Source organism: Bactrocera tryoni, unplaced genomic scaffold (assembly GCF_016617805.1).
Source record: "Bactrocera tryoni isolate S06 unplaced genomic scaffold, CSIRO_BtryS06_freeze2 scaffold_25, whole genome shotgun sequence".
NCBI lineage: Eukaryota > Metazoa > Arthropoda > Insecta > Diptera > Tephritidae > Bactrocera > Bactrocera tryoni.
In genome coordinates, this window is record NW_024395977.1 from 23,044,120 (window position 1) to 23,070,759 (window position 26,640).

Consider the following 26,640-nt stretch of genomic DNA (forward strand, 5'->3'; position numbering starts at 1 on the left):
CTTCACCGCAGCATTTTTCATCCTCAATTCATTGAGGATGGTTTCGTCATCGAGGCATTCGACGACGCCTCTGATCACGACAATCAGGTCCTTGTCTTGATGGAGCTGATTTTTGGTATATGGGATTTCGTGCCTTTCCAGGGCAGAAGTGAGATCCCGAAATCCGTCAACGGTTTCGGCGTAGACGATGATGGCTTCAGATACCACTTTAGCCGATCTGATTTTTATGTCTGCTTTGCGCAGACCGGAGCTCACCTTCTCCCACGATTCCTTCTTGAGGATTCGAATGGGAGGAGGGTTTTTCTCCTTAGGGGGGGTTAGATCCTCACTTTCATCGGAGGAGGATGAAGAAAGGAAATCGTCAATTACGACGGTTTCAGGGGGGATGTGGTGCGGCGCCGCTTTGGGATTTCGCGTTTGGGTTCTTCCCGTTTGGGATTTTCCCGCTTGGGTTTTTTCCGGCGGCGAACTTCGATGAATACGGTGTCATCGGGCGGATCGATGCTCATTTGAGCGTTTTCGGGAGAGGGAGAGGTGGTAGCGTCGTTGGGATTTTCGTTGGGATTTTCGTTGTTGTTGGAGTTGTCGTTGGGATTGGAGTTGGTGGTGATGGTGGAGTTATAATTGTTGAGTATATGCTCTACTCTGAGCGGATACTCGCGGAGGTCCTTAACGAGGGCGGCAAGCTCGACCTCGCTAAGAGACGCAGGGTATGGGAAATTTATCGCTGAGTTGTCACAACTCGCGATGTTATTCCCTTTCACTATGGTTTTTTGTTTTAGTGTCAATTATCACTAATTTTTTACTGTGCACTGCACTAAACACTAAACACTGCACTGTAATATTCACTGCACTGTGATGTTCACTGCACTGTTTTAAATAGATTGTTTATAGCTAAGCAGGCATACGGCCTTGCTAAGCTTTGCGCTACCTGTGACCGTTTACGTTGCTGTCTGCTGTAAGACTGTGTCTCTTATGATTAAATACACACTTTACGCACTAATTTATAGATGGATCGCATTTGTTGTAAAGTGCTTGCTTTTATAGCAGCATCGCGCAGCTTTCGTCACCGTAGCGAGGTAAGTTGTATGCGTATGGTGCGTTAGTACGTATGGTGGAAAGCTCTAGCAGCTTTCATCATCGTAGTGAGGTAAGTTGTGTGCGTAGTCAATGCGGTGAAGTTTAGTACGTATGGTGATATGGTGAGGGTACATGATGTACTGTGGAGCGAAGTTGACGTAAATTATTGTAAGGTGGTAAAAGCCACGTTACACAAGTTTACCGCCATTATTTTCTCTCTGTTCCGCTAAGTTGGCTACAGGCTCGCAGGTTATACAAAAATTAGCGGTAATATTGATTTTCGCGAATTATTTTCTTTTCGAACAGGCTTCGTTTCAATGGATCCTTATTTATTATATTAACTCTTTAAAAGGACTGCGTCATTTTATTTTTCAAGCCCAATTTAATCGAAGAGAAAATACCAGTAGGTTTTGATAGGAGAATCCGACTGATTTTACGATTTATTAATTATACTAATTCGAGTTTACAATACAATAAGTTTTTGCTTAGATATCATAATAACATATTTATTATAATTATTACATATGTTTTTCGATAATATGTGCTAGCCTAGTAAATGCGACTTAAGTGCTGACTAAGTTATTAAGACCGTAGTTTTTGCTTTTGCGGTCCTCACCAAGTTGAAGATGATTGTTGGAAATAATATAATTTGTTATAGATTTTTGCAATAGAAAAGGAAATCGCGTCATATTAAAAATATATCGATTTCCTATTGTGTGGTTGATTTGAATAAGAAACTCATCATTTTTAAAGTTGGTTGCGCTATTCATATGTATACTATATGAAACTTACACTTAACAAAAAAAATCCAGACTGTTTTTACACTTTCTTGATGACAATACTTAGTACTGACTATTCTGAACTACTAAAATTTATAAAATATCAATAAGCTCTTTTTTGATCTAGAACAAAATATCTCACAAGGAATTTTTATTGCGCACTACTGTCATACAAAAATCATAAATATAAGAGCAGTAATTTTATTTAAAATTGAAGTTCAGTACTGTCATAGCTGGTTATTGAACTGTAAGAGTCGTTTTCTTAATACTTGTTTGGTATTTTGTATTGCTTAACTGATAACTTTAATTGACAAAACGACAAAAGATTTGTTAAATTTTTTTTGTTAAGAATGAATACAGAATGTGCGCCAATTCACAATAGTCATTCTCAATAAATTGACCGAATCAGCCGTTCATATACTGCTAGATTCTGCAATGGGTGCTCTCTTGGTCTTACATATTTCGGTATAGGATTTTTGCATTTTGTGTCATCGTGCAATCTTGCAAGAGCAAGAGAATCCCCCTTGTTGGGTTCACTGCCCACTTCACTTACCACTTGATCGCTTTCTTTCCTTTAAATAAAAAACTCGGGATTCACACTTGCGTCTTAACAATATATTATAATTGTAACACTCGATTTGTAGGTGTTCTCACAATCGAAATTCTCCCTGGATTTGTGGGTTTTCCCTTTTTTTTGAACAAATATAAATGCACTTTTAATCTAACACAATTTCAACTTAAAATAAACGTCAATTGCGGATTTTAAAAGTATGGAGGTGGATCGAGCTGGAGCGCTGTGTAGCGGTGGCGGACAAGCGACGTGGATTCAAAAAGGCGGTCGAAAGTGCAGTGACACAGAAAACAAAAACAAAACAGAACAAAACCATATATACATATATAACGAACAACAAACAAAAAAAACAAAAAAATAAAAAGAAAAACAGTGACCCACAACAAACAAACCAAAAACATATATGTACATATATCTGTGAGGTAACAAAAAAACAAAAGTGCATTTCCAAAATTAAACGAGCAAACAATTTCAACAAACACAAAAAAAAAAACAACACACAAACCGGGCGCGAAAACCCAAACTAAAAGTATATAAATACAACAAATACTATTCGGGCGCGAACTAAACAAAAAAAAAAACAACAAACACAACAGGTCCAACCAACTGGGAGAAGCGGAGGAACAAAATTGGCGGGAGAAATATATGAACATACATACATTACAGGCGCACTTTACATACAAAGGGAAAACCAAGTGAGCGTATTATGTTCATTATTTATTTAATTTATGCACACATGCGTGTCGATGCCTAAAAATAAAATTTTATCAAAAATTTATCAAAAAAAAAAAATTTAATAATAACTTTGTGTTCTTAAAACAAACCAAATTATCAAAAAAAATCAAATATTTAATTCTAACATATTTCCGACAGTCCTCCTTATACTTCATTAAGCATTAGGCTCGATTGCATACAACAAAAGCGGAAAAAATAAATATATTATATCTGCATATATATGTACATACATATATAAACTTTTAATCTCTCTCTCACTTTTTCAAAGAAAATATAAAAACATTTATATACAACATCAGTCACCGACTAAACCTCGTACTGAGCGGTTGAGTTAGCGTCTTTCTCTGAGTTTATAGCTATTCATATAGCTCTCTTTTGGTGTTCTTTTTTTTTTGCACTACGGTCTGCTTACTTAAGTAACGCCATTAATACTTGTTTTAAGTGAGAAATATAATCCAATACTTATATCAGTGTATTATAACTTTTCCACTATGCCCCCGGCGGGCTTCCAGTTCGGGGACAACAGGTTTGCTGCGCTGGCCCAAGGTCCCCACCCAAAACGTAAAAAATCGTATCAAAAACTGCAAGATGCTTTTCCTGACTTACCGCCAATAAAAAGTGATGATCCAAAGTATATTGTGATTAAATCCGACGAGAATTCTTCACCCCTTTCGAAGGTTTCTTGTTTTCGTGTTTACAATGCCTTACTTACCGTGAGCAAAGATATAAACAAAATTAGTGAATTACGCGACGGCAGCCTATTACTGCTAGTGAAAAATAAGCAAGTAGCAGAAAAGTTTATAAAAACGAAATGTCTTTTCAACATTGGTGCTGTTAGCGCTAGCTATCATCAACATCTTAATTGTAACAAAGGCACCATTTATGCACCGTTTTTAAACGATGTGCCTGAAAGCGAAATAATAGAAGGACTGAGTTCTTACGAAGTTTCCGCGGTTTATAAGTTCACTCGCAAAGTTGAAGGTGTTATAAAGCCTACTGGTGTTATGCTAATATCATTCAACAGTTATTCCCTTACAAACAAAATAAACATCGCATGGAGGATGACCTTTGCAATTTCCCTTCTCCACACGATAATGACTGCATCCGAGTTATGTGTGCGAATTGTTCTGGCGAGCATCGTTCTTCGGACTATAAGTGTCCAAAGTATATGCAAACCAAAGAAATTTTAAAAATAAAGACACTAGAAAAGTGCAGTATGCACGAAGCCCTTAAAAAGTATAGAGAAAATTCTTCCCTCCCTTCCCTCACTGCTAGCTTTGCACATGTGCTTCAACCTACAAAAGAGGTATCCTCTGTATCCAACACACCAACAAAAATTTCAGCCATTAACAATTTCACAAAATCTAAAAATACTCATAGAATTGCCGACAATGACTTGCCTAGTACATCAAAACAAAACGCAGAGGTCACCTCTGCTCCCAACTCATCAATAAACTCTTTAACTAGAAAAAATCACTCATCAAACGCCAACAACAAACATATTTCCATCAACAAGCCTGCATCGATCAGTTCAGACTACAACAACGTCTCACATTCAGCTAAAAATATCAGCGACAACTGTACCCAACAAGCCTCTTTCTTAAATCCAAAACTTTTCAGTCCAACAACAGCCTCTCTCATTTCTAACTTAAACAACTCGCTTAATAAATATACTGACTTCAACAACACTACTACCAACACTACCGCGCAGTCTAATCCACCTAATCACGAAAATCTCTTTTCAGCAACAAGCAATTCCAACGATAATCAATACTCTACTCAACATACTGAACAAATAGAAATTGACTCTGAATAAATACGCTTAGCCTTTACTCTCTTTTGAACTAGTACTCAATTGGTGACACTCAGCTTCAACTGACTGCTCATACGAGTTGATATTCTAGCTCTCTTCTGTTTCCCTTTTTCTTTTTTTCCTACATAGATCTTATGATTCCATTATTGCAATGGAATTTAAACGGCTACACTAATAATTACAATGAGCTTCAATTATTAATACAAGATCATTCCCCAGCTATTATACTCTTAAATGAAACTCACATCTCTTTCAACTTGTCGGCTTTTACTCCTAAGCAGTACATTGGCATGTTTCACAATCTTCCACATATTAGCACAGGTAAAAGAGGTATTACGATTCTCATAAGAAGAGATATTCCACACAAAATTAATGCCATTCAATCCAACTTGCTGGCTATGTCGATCGAAATTATCTTAGTTAAAAAAATCACCATTATCTGCACCGATATTACACCAGATGAACATTTTACCAGTACAGACATCCTGCAATTAATCAACCAAGCTTCTACTCCTTTAATTTTCGCTGGTGATTTTAATGCATGGAGTCCACTATGGGGCTCTCCAATAGCCAACAAGAGGGGCAAATGCATTGAAGACGCTTTACTTTCCTCTAACTTAATATGTTTGAATTACGGATCCGCGACACACTTTTCCACTCACTCCACTTTTTCCCATGTAGATCTTACAATGTGCACCGACACACTTGCCACAGAGTGCGAATGGAGTATACTCGATCACCTGCATGGAAGCGATCACTTCCCCATTGTATTAAATTGCACCTAGGTTCAACAACTAAAAACCACAAAATAAATAAGGTATTCAAAACTGATTACGCTGATTGGGAGAAGTTTCAGACACATTGCGAGATAAATGGCAATAATACCCCAATATCTGACAACCCTAACCAAGAAAGTGCGAGGTTAACAAAAATTATCCGTTCAGCAGCGAATGTTAGCATTCCTCATACAAAGCCAACAGCAAGTTCAAAGAGTGTTCCTTGGTGGAATAAAGAAATAGCTGAATTGCGGGCAAAAAAACAGACAGCTTGGTATGAATACAAACGCGCTCGATCACTAGTCAACTTAATATCTTTCAGGAAAGCCAATGCTCTTTTCCGTCGTTCCGCGAAACAGGCCAAGCGTAAATGTTTTCAGGATTTCACAAGCAAAATAAATCCTTCGTCTAGTCCTAAGTTAATATGGAACGCTTTAAAAAAACTTTCTGGAGTGCCTAGAAATCTAACCATTCAATGCGTAAAGGGGCCAACAGGTTTGGTAACCAATCCATCCGATATTTCCAAGTTATTTTCAAACCACTATTCTGAAACAAGCTCAGATATTTCATTCAGCACACAGTTTCAAACCTCTAAAAACACCACACTGTCCGACACTTCCTACTCTGTCTCCCCTCTGTCTTTTTCTGCTAAACAAATAGAAACCAGCATTTCACTGTCTGAATTCGAGTTCGTTGCATCTACCGTTAAGGGCAAGTCACCGGGGCAAGATAAAATTTCTTATCCATTTATCAGACATATGCCAAAAAGTCTCAAGCTCCGATTGGTAAAGCTTTATAACAAAATTTTCAATACTGGTGTCTACCCCCAATTTTGGAAATCGTCCTGTGTTATACCAATACTTAAACCACACAAATCCTCCGATGAACTTGCTAACTATAGGCCGATTTCCTCCTTCCATGTATGGGCAAAATTTTGGAAAAGATCGTGGCTAACCGCTTGATGTGGTATGCTCAGCGAAACAAGTTCATATCACCGAATCAAGTCGCCTACAAAAAGGTCAAGGCACGTTGGATGCTTTAATCCAACTAGACTACTTCATTACTAATGCTTTGTCCAGCAAAAACCACGTGTCCGTACTATCTCTGGACTTTCACAGAGCTTTCGACAAAATTGGAGCCCATATTATTATTAGACAACTTAGAAAATGGAAAATAGGCCAGAATATGATACGTTTTATTACTAACTTTCTCACAAACAGAAAACTCAAAGTCAACGTAAATGGTTTCTTTCTTCAAAACTCCCGCTTTCTAATGGTACGCCGCAAGGCTCACCTCTTTCAGCCCTCCTTTTTTTATCATTGCTTTCGATGATATTAGTAGGATGACAAAAAATTACATAGGAGTTGAGCACCAGATCTATGCCGACGATGTCCTAATCTACACAAAAGTCTCTGACGTTAATTTAGCTCAATCCTTATTTACTAATATACTCGCCAGAATTGAGACTTGGTCACTGGAGTCTGGTGCTTCACTTTCCTTAGACAAAACACATATCCTTCATGTATGTAGGAAGCAAAATTGCAACGGTATTTCACTAACCCACAACCAAACTAACATCGAATGTAAAACACAGCTGAAAATACTAGGATTAATTTTTGACTCAAATTATAACTTTAATGCTCTCTGTAAATATGTCAGAAACTCGTTAATGTCACGATTAAATATTGTTAAATATCTCTCGTCTAAGCATTCATTTATTCATCCGAACACACTAGTCAATGTTGTCAGAGCTTTGCTAACTTCAAAAATAGATTATGGGCTCCCCATCTATGGCAATTGCTCCAAAAGCAGTATCAACCTTTTAAATGCACCTTACCATTGCGCAATACGGCGAAGTCTCCGGGCCTTTCCAACCTCGCCAATAAAAACGATAATGGCTGAATCTGGTTTACCAACTATTCAAAATAAAATTATAGATTCTTCGCTTCAAATTCTTGCGTAAACGGCTGAGAACACCAACCTATTACTAAATACAACTATCACGCATGCCACGAAAAAAAGAAAAATTCCAAGAATACAATCGGCCATTTCGAGATGCTTAAGTTTCGCTGCAGAAAATAATATTTTACGTAACGCAACACGCAAATTCACCACTCGACATCCTCCCTGTCTAATCAATGATAAAATACTACAGAATAAGCTTATGTTTTTGTCCAAGCAAAACACACCAAACGAAGTCTTTCAACAAACCTTTGCTGAACTGGAATCTAATTACACAAATAATGGCTGGAAGTTATTGTTTACGGATGGCTCCAAGTCCATCGATTCCACTTCGTTAGCAGTTGTCACTGCCACAGGAGAAATTATTTGCAATTGGCTTCTTCCCTCAACGACCTCTGTATTTACCGCTGAAGGATATGCTACCCTTCATGCAGTTAATTACGCAAAAAAGACTAAAGGAAAGTTCCTCATCTGTACAGACAGCAAATCGTGTATGTCTGCAATAACGTCTCCTTCCAATCGCAATCCCATAATAGAAGTTATCAGAGACGCGGTCATTGGTGCCCCTCAGAAAATCCAAGTAATGTGGATCCCTGGCCATGCTGGTATTACAGGCAACCACTTTGCAGACCTCGCTGCGAAAAATGTAGCCAGGACTCCTGCCTTAACATACTACGTCTCATCCAAGCAAGACATTCTTAACCTTATTAAGCACAAAAGGCATCAAAAAAACGCAAGCGAATGGAAAACATTTAAACTTCACTACGCGGTCATAAACCCAGCCAGAAATCGTATAATCTACTCGTCAACAGTTCCAACTAGCGCAATGAAGACATATACTCGATTAAGGATTGGACACACTATCATAACACACGCCCACTTACTATCGGGTAAAAGCCCATCCATTTGCCCCCTTTGCGATGACACCGCTACTATCAAACACTTACTTACACTCTGTCCGATGCTTCACCCAACAGCCCACAACTCTGGCAACATTGATCTCATAAAACTACTAAGTGAACCTTCAGAAAAAACGTGATGATTGTATATAGATTCTTAAAAACCAACGATTTGTTAAAATATATTTAAGCAACTTACATCTTTACTAAACCTTAGCAATTAGAATTTTTCACCTAGTTATAATTACAAGACTGCTGAAGGCCTCGTAGCCAGTGCTGCGTTTATGTATTTATATAATAAAACTCTTTTTGTTATATGAATTATTATAAATAAATAAATAAATAAAATTTATATACAAACACGGCAAAGGATCTGCCTGTGACACTAAACGAAATCTCCACATATTCAAAGTCCACATTGGCAATTATCCGGCAATACCTCTTGTTATTTGGCAAACCAAAACAAGCAGGATTGCGTACAAAAAGCAAATTGATCTCTCTAACGAGGTCTCAATTGCACAAAACATAAGTACCTTAATAAGCACATACATACATACATACAAGTCCAAGTATTAGGGTGTACCCAAATACTAGCATACGGACGTAAAAAATGTTTATAAATTAAAAGTACTGATTACTTGCAAACTTAAAACTAAAATAAAATAAATAAATATTATTATTTTGCAAATAAATAGAAATGGTTCATAATAACACAAATCAAAATACACCTGCAGGAGCTACGCGCTCAAAACAGGTTGTAAAATTTATTTCACAAAGTGACAAATTAACAAGATACTGCACTAGATTTGCCTCTTCACCGATTCACGAAAACTCGGAATCGTTATGAGAAATAAAAAGTCAAAATCTTAAAAATTTTTGGACTCGCCTCCAAGCGGCTCATGACGCCATAGTAGATTCTGACAATTCAGATCTACCACAAGATTTTAAATCATCAGCTTACGATATTTACGAAAACTGCTTACACCAATATGAAGAAACGAAAGCTATGATCTCCGATCAATTAACAAATGCAACAATGTCAAGAGACAAGTTCAGGCATCCAACTCGAGGTGCCCGCATGTGACACAGAAACCTTTTACGGAGGTTATGAAGAATGGCCGTCCTTCCTGGACATGTTCACGGTCGTGTACATAAACCATCCTCAATTATCACATGCGCAAAAATTGTATCACCTCAGATACAAAACTAAAGGTCAAGCAGGCGAAATAGTCAAACAGTTCGCATTAAATGACGACAATTTCAATTCGGCTTGGAAAGCTCTAAAAGCTAGATATGAAGACGACGACGATAAGCAAGTAACGACACTAATGAACTTGCCAAAAATTAAGAAAGGAACAAGTGTAGAATTCATCAAACTAGAATCCACTGTTTCAAATTGTTTGTCGATTCTATAGACACTAAATATTCCCACAGACAGCTGGGACCCAATTCTGGTAAATATTTGCACCGCCGCATTACCAGAAAAGTCGTTACTTCTATGGGAGCAATCGCTCTCATCACGAAAAAAGTGCCCAACGTGGCAACAAATGAAAGATTTTCTCACCACCCAAAATGAAATTGCGGAAAGGTTAGAAGAAACAAGTAAGGAAGGGCTAAGTTCGGGTGTCACCGAACATTTTATACTCTCGCATGATAAAGTGATAATCGAGATTTCATTATACGTCATTTATATATTTTTCAAATACCGTATTTTTGTAAAGTTTTATTCCGCTATCATCATTGGTTCCTAATGTATACATATATTATACAGAGAAGGCATCAGATAGAATTCGAAATAGCGTTATATTGGAAGAAGGCGTGGTTGTGAACCGATTTCACCCATATTTCGTACGTGTCATCAGGGTGTTAAGAAAATATTTTATACCGAATTTCATTGAAATCGGTCTAGTAGTTCCTGAGATATGGTTTTAAGGCCACGCCCATTTTCAATTTTTAAAAAAAGCCTGTTTGCAGCTTTCTTCTGCCATTTCTTCCGTAAAATTTAGTGTTTCTGACGTTTTTTGTTAGTCGGTTAACGGACTTTTAGTGATTTTCAACATAACCTTTGTATGGGAGGTGGGCGTGGTTATTATCCGATTTCTTCCATTTTTGAACTGTATATAGAAATGCCTGAAGAAAACGACTCTGTAGAGTTTGGTTGACATAGCTATAGTAGTTTATGAGATATGTACAAAAAACTTAGTAGGGGGCGGGGCCACGCCCACTTTTCCAAAAGCATTATGCCGAATATGCCCCTCCCTAATGCGATCCTTTGTGCCAAATTTCACTTTAATATCTTTATTTATGGCTTAGTTATGACACTTTATAGGTTTTCGGTTTCCGCCATTTTGTGGGCGTGGCAGTGGGCCGATTTTGCCCATCTTCGAACTTAACTTTCTTATGGAGCCAAGGAATACGTGTACCATGTTTCATCATGATATCTCAATTTTTACTCAAGTTACAGCTTGCACGGACGGACGGACGGACGGACAGACAGACATCCGGATTTCGACTCTACTCGTCACCCTGATCACTTAGGTATATATAACCCTATATCTGACTCTTTTAGTTTTAGGACTCACAAACAACCGTTATGTGAACAAAACTATAATACTCTCCTTAGCAACATTGTTGCGAGAGTATAAAAATAATCAAGACTAAGATCATTAAACACGACCAAAATAGAAGCTTCAATAGACCCCAAGCTAGAAGCAACAAAAATTTAAACAAAAGCTTTCGCAAAACGCACTCGTTCATATCCGAACAGAAAAAACACACGTCATGCGAACTATGCAAAAGGGGCATAAGCTTAAAACTTGCGATAAGTTTATAAAATTAAATATTAACGAAAGGAACAACTTTGTCAGATCAAAAAGACTCTGTACAAAATGCTTGTCCCATACACACAATCTTAAAAATTGCAAAAGCAAATATAATTGCTTCTATTGTCACAAAAGACACAACTCAATGCTTCATTACAGCACATATACCATCCCACCCCAAAGAAGCGCTTATACATAAAAAACCCCGGGTATAATTGCAAAAGCAAATCCCGAAAACCAAAATTCGAGAAATTGCCAAGAAACACCATGTTGCTCAAAGGCACTAAAAGTTCAAACGCTGCACAGCGAAGTACAAAATGGACTAGTTATAGAACCAGTTACCACCAGACCAACTCAGGTTGAGAACAAAAGCCTTAATTCGCAATCAATTAAGTAAATCGCAAAAGTTAAAGAAACTTCCATTAGCAAACAAAACTATAAAATATCAGTATTGTGGACACTTCTCTAAAGCCACAACTACTGGATCAAGTAATGGCCGGTACGTCGTACGACTACCACTCAAGCCACTATTTTCCAACACTCCACGAGAATTGGCAGCAAAAACACAAAAATATGTAACTTTTCGCCCCCGCAGGATGGCTTTCACCAAAAATGATACGAAATTCTGATTCAAAAATCTGAAGCTATATGGCGCGCTACTACTTGCCAAATTAATGCATACGCACTTAAACACAATATAGTATAACAAAATTGTCTCAAAGGGATAGAAAAACGACACTTCTCATAAAATATTGTTTAATAAATAGTTTCCTAAATTCTCAAATGGAATAAATAAAAAAACTAACAAAAGCAGAGGTCACTTAAAAAATTATAATTCTAAATTAAACCGTTCGCAATTACCGGCCACACTCTCGCAAGATCCCTTTATTGTCACAGTCCTAATACCAGGGCTAAGGAGTACCCATTCTGGCCATATCTGACCAGGCGTGGAGTTACTATCTTTCATAAGCCGAGAATAAATAAAATCAAAACAATTGCCGATAATACCAAAAAGGCGTGTAATAAGCCACCGGTATGCCAAACCGATAAATAATAAATATAAACAGCCAATAAAATTATTAAAAGCAAACAACTTTTTTGGTATAATACAATACGAGTAATGGATGTTTAAATGAGTTAAGCATCCACCCCCTCTACCCGTTAAAATTGGCGCATCCTAATGCTACAGTGCAATTCACCACAGCTGAAGACACTACAGCACAACTCAACACATCTATACGCCAACCCACTCAACAAAAAGGATGGGCAACGGGAAAGCAGACACAATTCGTCACCGGTAGTTCATCCATCAACACATCAACATTCGCTCATACATTACGCCGCGTGAGCAACATTCGTTCCAGCAATTCGCACATACAGTTCGACCATCAACTTTATATACACTCCGCCGCGTCGATACCTCTCGCTAATCTCTTCCAAATCACAAAATTCAACCACGATCCGTGCTCACTCAATCGCAAGCAGTGACAAACCGTTCCCGGAATTCGAGTATCGCCGCCTCGCCCATCGATATAATTTTAATGAGTTTATATGCATAATAAAATCCTTAAACTTAAATAAACTTGTTGAAGATCGAAATGTATACAAAATAAAACGGACATTTTTATTTAATTTACCGCAATGTATCGAGTATACATTTTAAACACCCCTGTTGTGTTTTTTCTCACAGCTCGATGCTTTATAAAGGAATATTTACATTACCAATTTTTTAATATGTAATGTAATATGCATACAGGAATGCAAATATGCGTACAAAAATGTCGCTTTCTGAACGCCGTCTGTAATTTCTTGTTTTGTTTACAAATTAACAAAAACAGCCTTCCCTAAAGTTGAAAAAATTTAACTGACAGATAATTGCTAATCATATATTGAGAAAATAAATTTTAAACGGTTCTAGTTAAGCGCTTAACGCCTATTGAAAAAACGACCCTATGAACGTCATGAATAGTTATTACGAAGGTTAACCAATTATAATATGTCATGAAATAAAACTATGGTCTAAAAGAAAATTTGGGTATATTCATATAGACATTTTACAAAAAAATTTAATGTTTGATTTGATTTTTCACTTTGTGATCATATGGAATATACGATTTTAAATCAAGAAATTGAATAAATCGGTCTATAAATCAATAACAAATTCTTATTTATTTTTTAGCCTGGTCCTAAATTTTTGGCAATACCTGTTACGTTACGAATTGTTTTCATACCGATATTTCTATATTGCAACTACCAGCCTCTTAATGTAACTAGAACACTACCGGTCTTAATAAAAAACGAATGGATATACTGGTTTATTGCTAGTTTAATGTCATGGAGTTCAGGATATTTAAGGTAAGATTAAAATTAAAGAATGGCAAAATGCCACGACTTCTCAAGTTTGCGACAAATAAATATTATATGTAAATAAGATCAGTTCACGTCATTGAATTGATATATGCTAATTTTTGTGCGTACAACATTTTTTTGCTTTTGCGGTTCTCACCAAGTTTACTTTATATAGCTAAATTATTTGTTTGGTTCGAGAACAACTCCTACCACGCCCGAACGAGGGGGATTAATCTGCAACAATGTTTTGTAGGTTTTTATCTCCAACAAATTCACTAAAGTCTTCCCCGGACCCTGTGTACCATTTTAATATGTATCTTTACTTTCAAAAATGGAAGTTGATCATTATTCGACTAATGGCATGGAAACGCTCTGGTGTTATCCTAGAGAAGAAGATTTCAAAACTGGCATCCATCCATCTGTGGTAGATATTTTCCACAAATTTAATATAAAACGAAAATGATATTTGAAAATTGTTGAAAGCAAATTATCTACAGTGATTATGGCGGACTTTAAGTATTAAATATCGTCGAAATAGTAATTAAGTTATCTAAATGGAATTCAGAAGGGATCCTTTGAATAAATACTTCCCTTAGGTCTAATATTCCTAGGATTACGTTTTTCAAACAACTTTCTGTTGCCTTTATAGCAAATACATACATTGGGGAGCACAAATGAGTACAAGTTTATACCCGGTAGGTACAAGGGTTCGGACCTAACATCCTGGTAATTTCTGGCTAACAATTGCCTTGTAGAATTCGTGGGGTGAATGCTTTAGCTTCTAAGTAGCAGAGAAGGTGTGATGTTCTCACTGATGTCCTTCGTAGGTAGGTAGATAAGTAATTGCGATTCTTTTCCTGTACATAGCTTAGCGTACGCATAAAATATGCTTAATAGTCTCCTTTTCTTCTACCTCTTAGCAGTTTCTATAATAGTAATTGTATGTTTTTATAATGTGGTTTATTTCGCAGTTTATTTAAACATTATACTATATATGAAGTTCCAGAATGAACTTCATTGTTACATTTGACATTTCGAGAGTTATTCAGTGAGGTCAGCTAGGTTGTAAAAGCACTCAACGACCCCTATGTTAGTACCAGAAGTGCGTGTGTAGAGAGGACGCCTGTAGTGCTGAGAAGTTGCAGGGTATAGGTTTTTAGAATAAAAGTTACTGGTTACGGTGTCACTGATAGGTGGAGTTTCTTCTAAAATTATCTCCTTGAGGAGCCGATCGTCACCATCGTTTTTTACCCTGACTCTCAGACATGGATTTTTCCACTGGCAGGTAGATTCCATTGCCTCTGTAAGCTGTGAGAGAAAGTACCGCTATGTGAATGCCTCTTAAGGACTCCCAAAATCTACTGTTGCGTTGATTTTGAAACAGATCCAGCATGTCCAGATTTTCTACTCGCATGGTGAATGGTTTTCGTTTGAGTCGACTCAGGGTTCCTTGCTCTGCTTCAGTTCCGGCTGCCCTCAAGGTTTCAGTACCAATTTCATGATGACCTCGGTGGCAACTAATTGGGATAATATTTACATGGAAAATGTATGTTTACATGATGTTCAGTCAAAATTATTATATTTTTTGATTAGTAGTTTTTTGAGCAAAAATTAACTGCATGGAGGCAAACGGATTAAAAAAACTGCACCGGGCACGGGTTTCAGCTAACGGATTTGGATATGTACAGCAACCCTGCTAAATGTTGCCCCGAGGATGACATAATCAATTTGTTACTTACCGATCAAAACACATTTAGATCACCGAAAGGACTCTTCTTGGCCGAATAAAATTCGGATCAATTCAGATAACGGCTTTTATGGAAACAGTATTTAAGAGTGCTGTAACGCGTTATCATGTTTAATTTTTCAACAGTGTTTTTTACTTTTAACTAGAAAAAATGATTTCTGTCGCTTAACTCAGAAGTAGTATTCATATATACACATCGTTAGCTTAGGGTTTTTTTCTTTTGGATTATTTTATTATAAAATGTATACAGAAAGCATATCGGAGAGAGATTCGTGAGTTTTCTTTAATTTTTTGGCTTTGTATGAGTATTTGGTGAATTTAATTCGTTCTCCTTTTTTACCTTTGTATAGAATGAATAGGGTATATTAAGCTGGCCCCGAAGTTTATAACATCCCGATAAAAACATGGGGAACCCTTTAAAAAAAATGTACATATACACTCGTGAACACGCAAGACTTACCACTATACTTTCCTAAATTTTTTTCGGACTTTATTCTTCGTTCGGAATTTTTTCATTTTTTTTTTTAGTTTTTAGTAAGCATAAGTAAATTAAATTATATTATCTAATCATAAGTATAGTTTTTAATTTATTACATTTAATGACTAAAACACAAACTAGCTTTTCTGCGCTTATACAAAAGCCGCCAATTTTATTGTTTTTCAAGTAATAACGCGACTAAACTTTCAATTAAAAAAATTATTGTGTAAATGAGATTAATTTAAAAAAAATAAAAAATATAATTTTTTCATCGGTTGTCAGTCTCTTACTTTCGTGCACTTTTTGTAAAGCTCAATAACTTTCTAAAGAATGTGTCTATAGCTGAATTTGTTTTATTTTTAATATTTTAGATAAATAACATGCCATTAACTTAATAAAAAAAAAACTTATATACCGCAAAAAGTTCCGATATAAAGCGTTTTCAAATATGTACATCACTTGGACATTTTGAGTGGTAAGCTTTGCGTGGCCACGAGTGTATAAATAAATGATCAGAATATCGAGATCAGCGTGCTTTAGCCATGTCTATCTGTCCGCCTGTCTGTATACGCGCGCAAATGGTTAATATTGGGTATATGGGGACTAAGAGAACTATTGATTCAACTCGCCACATTTTTTATATTAGGGCATACAACCAATTTTGGGTCGTTTGGTGGTTAGACTCGACATACCTAAAAGACACTATTTGTGCAAAGTTTTATTCCGATATATTTATTTGTGCTTAATTTGTATATTGGAAAGTGACAGAACCAGATGGTATTTAAAATTTAATATATGGGAGGTAAGTGTGGTTATGACGCTATTGCGTTCATTTTCACTCCGTTACATGGGAATGTCAGGATGGTGTCATGTACCGAATTTGGTGGAAATTCGCCGGGTAAATCCAGAGATATGTATGTAATTTAATGTTTCCGACGCATTTACATATTTAGTGAATTATCGTAATTTTAGCTAGCTTTCGACATTACCCTCATATACCTATGTATATAGCTATGTATTTTTTGTTGATATAGCTTAGAGGCTTGTGAGATATGTATCGGGTGATTTTTTAAGAGCTTGATAACTTTTTTTAAAAAAAAAACGCATAAAATTTGCAAAATCTCATCGGTTCTTTATTTGAAACGTTAGATTGGTTCATGACATTTACTTTTTGAAGATAATTTCATTTAAATGTTGACCGCGGCTGCGTCTTAGGTGGTCCATTCGGAAAGTCCAATTTTGGGCAACTTTTTCGAGCATTTCGGCCGGAATAGCCCGAATTTCTTCGGAAATGTTGTCTTCCAAAGCTGGAATAGTTGCTGGCTTATTTCTGTAGACTTTAGACTTGACGTAGCCCCACAAAAAATAGTCTAAAGGCGTTAAATCGCATGATCTTGGTGGCCAACTTACGGGTCCATTTCTTGAGATGAATTGTTCTCCGAAGTTTTCCCTCAAAATGGCCATAGAATCGGGAGCTGTGTGGCATGTAGCGCCATCTTGTTGAAACCACATGTCAACCAAGTTCAGTTCTTCCATTTTTGGCAACAAAAAGTTTGTTAGCATCGAACGATAGCGATCGCCATTCACCGTAACGTTGCGTCCAACAGCATCTTTGAAAAATACGGTCCAATGATTCCACCAGCGTACAAACCACACCAAACAGTGCATTTTTCGGGATGCATGGGCAGTTGGCCACCAAGATCATGCGATTTAACGCCTTTAGACTATTTTTTGTGGGGCTACGTCAAGTCTAAAGTCTACAGAAATAAGCCAGCAACTATTCCAGCTTTGGAAGACACATTTCCGAAGAAATTCGGGCTATTCCGGCCGAAATGCTCGAAAAAGTTGCCCAAAATTGGACTTTCCGAATGGACCACCTAAGACGCAGCCGCGGTCAACATTTAAATGAAATTATCTTCAAAAAGTAAATGTCATGAACCAATCTAACGTTTCAAATAAAGAACCGATGAGATTTTGCAAATTTTATGCGTTTTTTTTTTAAAAAAAGTTATCAAGCTCTTAAAAAATCACCCGATATATAAATCCTAAAAGCTCCTCACCATTGTTATGACGTGCACTAAATTACAGTTTTATATCTAAGCTTGAAGTTCTTAGTTTGAGCATTTTATATTTTTGTTATTGATTTGGGGGTGTAGCAATTGTGCGATTCCACGTGTATGCAATATCAATCTCATCCGGATTTCAGGGAACATACATATGAAAATTCTAAAATATCTCATTTTTTGCTCAAAAGTCAGTCTACCAAAATTCAAATCGCCTCGTCATCCTGACTATTTACACTCAGTCCTTTTTTTACGCGATTTTCGGTGCCACTAATCGCGCAAAAAAAAAATCACGTAAAAATGGTTAGTTTTCCAATATTAACTGACGAATTGGATCCGAATATAAAAAATATCGCGTATAACAAAATATACGCGCAAAAAAATATTCAAAAGCAATACAATAAGTTTCAAATTTCAGACTTATGATTTATTCATTCATAACAAAATAAAAAATACAAAACAAAAACCATATATAAAAGAGAAGAAAGTAGAAAATAGGTAGATTTATTGAAAAAAACCGTTGAATGCTGTTTAATCACTGTCATTATCCGTAGTTTAAATTATTTTTAGCCGCTTATTTTGATGGCCCGCACTGATATCACTAGAATTTGTATCAGAATCAATAGTAAGAACTATGGAATGATGTTCTGATTGACTTAGCGTCTCCGACTGAGTTTGCACCATAAACTCAGTTAATTTTGTTTGAATGCTTCTTTTTAGACCCAATAAATTCCGATGTAGTTCTTTATATCTTAACATGCATACACTCAATTCTTTTTGAAAAATTCGTGCACGTTCTGCTGCAAGTTTAAGACCAAGGAAAAAACGAAAAAAAGCAATCGCATTAAAGTGAGAAATTCGCGTAAAAAAAAGGAATTTGCGCTGCAAAAATAACCGCGTTAAAGTGAAATAGCGTAAAAAGAGGTCGCGTAAAAAAAGGACTGAGTGTATATGTTTATAACGCCATATCTATCCTGATTAGCTTGTTTGTCCATTCAAAACACCGATGTTTTAGTCAATATGATGGATCGAATAAAAATCAACGCATGGAAAGTATCACTTTACCAAAAGTTTAGGACACATACTTATGTAAGTTTTGATCATCAAAGAAAACTTTACTAAATAAATTTTAAGATAAACACTTTTTATTAAATAATTTAAAAATTATGGTATACAGCAGTTGAAGTTAATAAAAACATTTTTTACATTCCCTAATATCCGTTTCCTACGCTTTGCAAAAATTAAATTTTATTGAATCTTTTAAAAAATTTTACTATTAGCTTTGTTTGCTCACTGTCTGACTAGCTTTCAAAAATAAACGTTCGGATGGAACTGATGTAGCAACAATTGTTAAGTATTTAAAAGCTACTTTATAGAATGTATTGTTTTATATTTCCAGCGGATTTTATACAACAAATGGATTTGGATGTTCGCGAAGTTTAGAAATATTTCTCATTCTGCTGTCACCTATCTCCATCTTTGCCATAGGAATATCAAAATCTTTATGAATATTTTCATTACGCATTTACCATGGTACACCCTTGATTGTTTTAAGCATTTTAGATTGGAACCTTTGTATTATATCAATGTTGGTTCCACAGGTCGTACCCACAGTTGAATACCATACATCCAAATCGGTTTTATGATTGTATTGTATAACAGGACTTGGTTGTCTAGGCTAAGTTTAGAATTTTTGTTTAAAAGCCAATTTAAATTTGCTGCTCTAAACTTCATGCAAGTTATTTTAGTCGCTATATGTTTTCGCCATGTGAGCCTTCAATCCAGGTGAATCCTTAGATAAGTTACTTCATTCGCTTGGGGTACTAGAACATTGCTTATTTTAACTGTCTGACACGTTTTTGGTCTTAGCGAATATGTAACATGTTTGCATTTTTGTTGATCTAAAAAAAAGCAAAGCTAGTTTTTTGGTTTCAATATATATAAACCTATCTCGCGCGTAATTTACATCTTCACGAATCCTTTTTCTACTCGGACGTACAGACGAAGGCTTGGGGGAATATTGTTTTTTAAAGGAAGTTGGTGCGGCATAGTTTACTTCAACTTTTGAAACTTCATTATCTGCTTGAGTTGCAGTAGTTGAATCTTCCAACACCGTCGACAAATTTCCATCTGTTTCTCTTGGAATCAGTGTATCTTTAAGAAAAAACAGTGGCACTCCCAATTTTTATTTTACAAAACGTCACAATTGATAAAGAAAATGGAAACGCTTTGCACAATAATTTTAATGAAAATACAAAATTAAGAAATACGATCAGCAACTTAAAGAATTTTCAGACCACGTGAAGCAGAAATTAAATTTTTTCAAGTACTTTTCAGATACTAAAATATAAATATGCAATGTTTTTTAACTTTTATTAGTTCGTGTAATGGCTTTTATACCTCAAAGCACTTCCCTTTATAAAGGGCAAAATCAAATTAGTTTGATTGTTAATAAATGCGTGCGATGCGGCAACGTCGAAAATAGTGGACATCTATATTTGCAAACATATGTTTGCATTTATGATCTACCCGCATTTAAGGCACCGCACCGTCCGCACAATATTTGTCGTGCCTACGCTGCACACGCAATTAGACCGCTAAAGCGGGGCATTTAAAATGGAAGTGTTGATATACTTCTATATCATTTTATCCCAACAGCTAATGCAACTGGCACCCGGTAAGATGTTCAGTCTTACTGCATGAATCCCGATGGGAAGTTGTCCAGTTAGAACTCATATAACCATCCAAACATATTTAAAGCTAATTTTTATTAAAATGTTATGTTTTCGTGTATCTAATTTCCATTTTTTTATTTCCCGCCCCTTACATATATCATGCAGTTTTAAAATAAAAGAATGTAAATCAATATATGTGACTTGGTCTACGGGAAGGGGGCTTAGGTGTCAAAAAAAGGAGAACAATTAATGAGATAACGAGAAACTGACGATTATTTTTAACAGTTTTTCCCAGAAAACTAGTTTTCGCACGTTAGCTCCCTTTTCGTAGACCAGGTCACATATGTAGTTTAAATGAAGTGACTTGATATGAAAGTGTTAAAAAAAATATTCCTAACAATTTAAAACCATAAAAAACCCAAATTTTGTGTCACAGCATATTTAATGAAGCAATGCATTTTTTTCTTCTTAAGCAAAATGAAGTTTTGAGTCAATTAAAAGTTATGTAATATTTATTGTTTTACCTACACACCTCTTAATGCGGCATTTTGTTATCCAAAAAGCATATATATTTTCAATCACAAAATATTGGAATATTCCCAATTTTTCAGAACTTGAGAGTCACCTTTCTTTTAACACGTTGAAAGACACTTAGGTCATAATGGTAATTACCATACAAAAGTAAACGGTTGTCTTTAGACAATATGGTATAGCAGCACAAATGTGCACTATTGACAAACAAGTATATATGTATGTGGGAAGCGATGACAGGACCACACGTAGTGGACATACCTATTAATACGTACGCATACTCACCTCACTTACAAAGAGCAACACTGACCTATGACAATAGGCAGCACTGATAGGGCACAACCAACTTAACAAACAGGACAAGAGACAGTCGTTAAACTGTCATCACACATATAGGACGGTCAAACGGACGGACTTCACATATTCAGTTCGTACATGAACATTTAACATTTATGTATTTTAAATAGAAGTGTATGTTAATTATAAAGTTGAACCAAGTACGTTTATTTGGAAGGGCTATCCTACAAATATGGTGTCAGAGTGAGATGGTAGCCCCGCGGGGGAAAAAAAAAACTTTTAAATTGACATTTTTTATATTTCAAATGTGAAGTGCGCGTAAAGTTATTAGATAAATAAAAACGTTTCCGTCAATGTGTAAATTTTAACTTTATATCAAAAGTATAAAACGTTCGAAAAGAACTGTAATTTTGCAAAATACACATACATATTTACATATAAAAGCAAAAGTAACGGTGTTAAGAAACATACTGACGTATAACGGACGCCTATTAGAAAAACCTAGAATGTAGCGGTGAATGCAGTGATTAGAAGCAGAGTAGCGGATGAGCAGCAAATTTTAAGCAGCATAAATTTTTTTGTACGAGACCATCAAGTCAGCAACAAGTAAGATCCAGAAAGCAGCAATAAAGTAAAGCAACACAGCAGCAAAGGGTAAGAATATAAAGAAACAGAGTATTAAGGCGAGCGTCAGGAACGCAGACGCATGCGGCGTCCGTAGCGGTAGAAGCAGAGAGGGTAGTAACAAGACATTCGTAGCGGTGTAAAGCAGAGAAGGCAGCAACAAGGCGTTCGTAGCAGAGAAGGCATCAGCAAAGCGTTGGTAGCGGTATAGTAGCAGAGAAGTGAACAAATACAGTAGCGGTAACCAAAAGAGGACAACTGTAAAACAATTCACAAGTACAGTTGAGGCGAATAAAGTAAGGCCATATAATTTTATATTCATATTATAATTCAATTCAATTTAACCCTAGAACCATAATATGCGTAAATTTTACGCATATACAATTTTCAAATTGTGTTTGCACAAGTGTGCCATGACGTAACGGTACCCAGCGCCGGCAGTGCTTGTAGCAATTAGTTTTATATATGCAGGAATGAGAAAACCCAGCAAATGTGGTCATTTGAAGGTTTGAGAGCAAGTGCAGCACAAGTCTATGCGTAAAATTTACGCATTGTTGGTAAAAGCGAAAAATCGAATACGTAAAATTTACGCATTGTTGGTAATAAGTGGAATAATTATTCGTAATAAAAGTATACAACTGTTGTGCAAATTTTATGTAGGCTTGTTTTCACTGACGAAATGGCAGCTGGAAAACCGTGTTTTTCAAAACAAAAATTTGATGATGACGATATAGAGGTTATTCTGCATGATGAAGATTTTAGTGATATCAGTGGAGATGGAGAAGAGGAAAATGAAGATTTCGATAGCGACGATAGTTTGGCCGATATGAGCTATTTTCCTGATCCAATTGATGAAGCAGAGCTAGAAAAAGAACTAGAAGTTGTCTGGTCTGAAAAAAGAAAAACAGCAACAGCATTGGAGGGGAATAAGCAGACAAAAATAAAACGTAAAACTTTAACATTGCCAAATTTGGAACAAGAGTTGGATAACCAACTTGCGGAAATTGGGAAAATAGTCAAATTTTGGGCAAAAACGGTCACATTTGGAATAATTTTCCAATAAAACGTGAATACGGTAAATGCGCAGCACGAAATATTATATACATTCGGCCAGGTAATAAAATAATAATGAGAGAAGTACACTTTCGTACATCTACACTAAATATTTACAGGACCATCGGGTAACGCCAAAGAAGCCATGGAACCAAGCGATGCATTTAAACTGTTTATTAGTGACGAGATATTGAATATTGTTTTATACCATACAAATGCCAAAATTTCTCAACTAAGAAATAAATATCAATCAAGAAATGCCACGGTTTCAAATACAAGTCTTATGGAATTAAAAGCCTTGTTGGGTTTGCTGTATTTGTCTGCTGTTTTGAAGAGCAACCATCTATCAACTGATATCTTGTTTGACACTTCTTATTCGGGCGATCGATATAGAGCGACAATGAGTAGACATAGATTCGAGTTTCTTCTAAACTCACTTCGTTTCGACGATATGACTACAAGAGAAGAGCGGAAGAAAAAGTCTTCATTGGCGCCAATTTCTGAAATTTGGGATATTTTTGTTGATAGTTGTACAAAGAATTTTAAGCCTGGTTCCTATGTAACCATCGATGAGCAACTTGTTGGTTTTCGAGGTAGATGCCCATTTAGGATGTATATTCCGAACAAACCAAATAAATTCGGAATAAAAATTGTAATGGTCTGCGATGTCGCTACAAAATACGTTATTAACGCAGAGCCGTATCTCGGAAAGTCTACTAATACACAAGGAAAACAACTAGCCAATTACTTTGTTGAAGGACTGACGAAACCTTTGCATGGAAGTAACCGGAATATAACAATGGACAACTGGTTTACGAGCATCCCTTTGGCAACAAAACTGTTAAATAATCCCTACAGTATGACAATTGTTGGCACACTACGTAAAAATAAAGCTGAAATACCACCGGAATTACTTGACACTAAGTCACGGCAGTGTGGATCATCCTGATTCGTTTACAATGAGAATATGACTTTAGTGTCATTCCAGCCAAAACAAAATAGGAATGTACTATTACTTTCAACGATGCATATTAATGGAGCGCTAGACCCAACCACAAAAAAACCTGAAATTATACTCACATATAATTCGACCAAAGGCGCAGTTGACACTTTTGATCAGATGACTCAAAATATTTGCTGCAACAGAAAGACGAAACGGTGGCCACTTTGTTTCTTTTACAATATGCTAAATATTGCTTCAGTTAATGCCTACGTTTTTATATAGTCACAATGTAACACGAAACGGTCTTAAGCCTATGAGTAGGTCAAAGTTTGTACTTAAACTTCATGAAGAACTCACACAACCGTGGCAAGAGGAACGATTGCTAAATGCACAGTTGCCTACAAAATTAAAAGAAAAAATAAATGAAATAATAAAAACTAACAACCCAATAGGTTCAATAGTTAGTCAAAAAGCTTCTCCGCAAAAGGCGAAAAGGAAATACTGCACATTTTGCCACTACACAAAAAGACGATTTACTACAACATATTGCTCTATATGCAAATCATCAGCAATTTGTGGTGAACATCAAATTAAAGTTTGTAAAAACTGTGTTAATGAAATTTAATCTATTCCTTCTCTTTTCTTTAATAAAATGAACTGAATTTTCTTTTAAAATCGTATACTTTATTTTAAAAATAAATTGTTTGATAAGAATTATCAATTTAGACTGCAAAATGGCTCAAAATCGGGTTATATTAGGCGGATTCTCATTTCTGCGTAAAATTTACGCATAGTTGGTCTTAACGTAGTATAGAATGACGTTATGGTTCTAGGGTTAATAAATTTTGTAATTCAATTTCATTTTACAAACATTATTCCAATATTATTATTCGAAATAATTTTAATAAACTTTGTAACCATTTTCATTTTGTAACATATTGTAAAATTTATTAAGAATTTGCGGAATTTTATATTTTTAATACGTATATAAAATTTAAAATTTGTAATATTTCACTTCTTCCTTAATTTGTATTGATATTGATTTTGTAATTGAATTGGTAAGAGCATTGTAAGACAATGGACCGCGAAAAGATTTTAGCATTGACTGTGGACGGACTTAGGGAAAACTTGGAAAGGTTGGGATTAGTAGCTAGTGGACGGAAAACCGTACTGCAGGACAGATTGCTGGGACACTTCGGCCTGAATGCAAGCGAGGATGAGGCCGATGACGCCGGTAGTAGACGTAGCGTGAATACACCGATTGTAGAGCGATCGATGTTTACGATTCGTGATGTGGAAGATTCCATGACTCCATTTAGTGGTTCAGGACAGTCTAATTTTGAACAATGGCTACAAGACTTCGAAGATAATGCGGAAGCTGTACAGTGGAATGAACTACAGAAATATATCTATGCCAAGCAATTACTGAAGGGAGCTGCAAAGATGTTCGTACGTGGTCAAGTTGGTATTTGTAGTTGGAGTTCGTTGAAATCAGCATTGAAGAGCGAGTTTGGTACCACCGTATCAGCAATTGATGTACATCGTACATTGAGGAACCGACGTAAACGACAGAACGAAGATATGCGTGAATACCTATATTGTCTGATGGAAATCGGGAAACCTATAAACTTAGATGACCACAGCCTTATAGAGTATTTCGTCGATGGTATTCCGGATTCTAAAGTAAACAAATCCAATTTATACCAAGCAAGGTCCATCGGTGATCTCAAGGAGCAGATCAAAATTTACGAACGAATCAACGCTGGAAAGCCTCCATTCCAATTTGCAAATCCGTTCAAATCATCGTCGTCAAACAGAGTAACATCGAATTTCAATCCCGGAGATAGGAAGTGTTTTAGATGCGGAGAAAGTTCACACATGGCTAGAGATTGTCCACAGGGCAGATTCACCTGCTACAGTTGCGGAAGAGAAGGACATAAAGCATCCGAATGTAAAACTTTCGTCAAAGTCAACAAGCCAGAAAGGGGTGCGAAAGGGAGTATGATTACAATGAGGAAGATAAGCAGGAACAGCAATTTATTATTCAAAGATTTGATTTTTACGGCACCTAATAGGATGTCCCAAACGATGTCTGCGTTAATTGATACTGGTTCCGATTTGTGTCTAATTCGGATTGATGCTTTGTTGATGCTACGGTTTGATGTTGAATTAAGTAACGAAAAGAAGTATTTGGCTGGCATTGGCAACAGCGAATTGGTAACCATGGGCAGTTTTACGATATCAATGGTTATAGACAATATACCTTTGGAAGTTAAGTTTCATGTCGCAAATGAGCGTGATTTAAGTTATTATGCCGTGATAGGGAATGATATCCTAAAGCAAGTAGATTTGATAGTGACTGAGGAAGACGTTAAATTTTGCAAGAAAGGGTCGAAGCAGATAAAGGGAGTGCAGCAGAAGACCGGCATAAGTGTTTGTACCG

General features: G+C 36.2%; 1 protein-coding gene across 2 annotated transcripts in view; it reads left to right on the plus strand.

The window, feature by feature from the left end:
* The window catches only part of LOC120780937 (equilibrative nucleoside transporter 1-like), a 135,931-nt gene that overhangs the window by 103,521 nt on the left and 5,770 nt on the right, over positions 1-26,640 (plus strand). For both annotated transcript variants that reach the window (XM_040113167.1, XM_040113166.1), the window contains exon 8: positions 13,617-13,792. In XM_040113167.1, the coding sequence (XP_039969101.1) occupies positions 13,617-13,792 (176 nt within the window). The remainder of the gene's footprint in view (positions 1-13,616; positions 13,793-26,640) is intronic.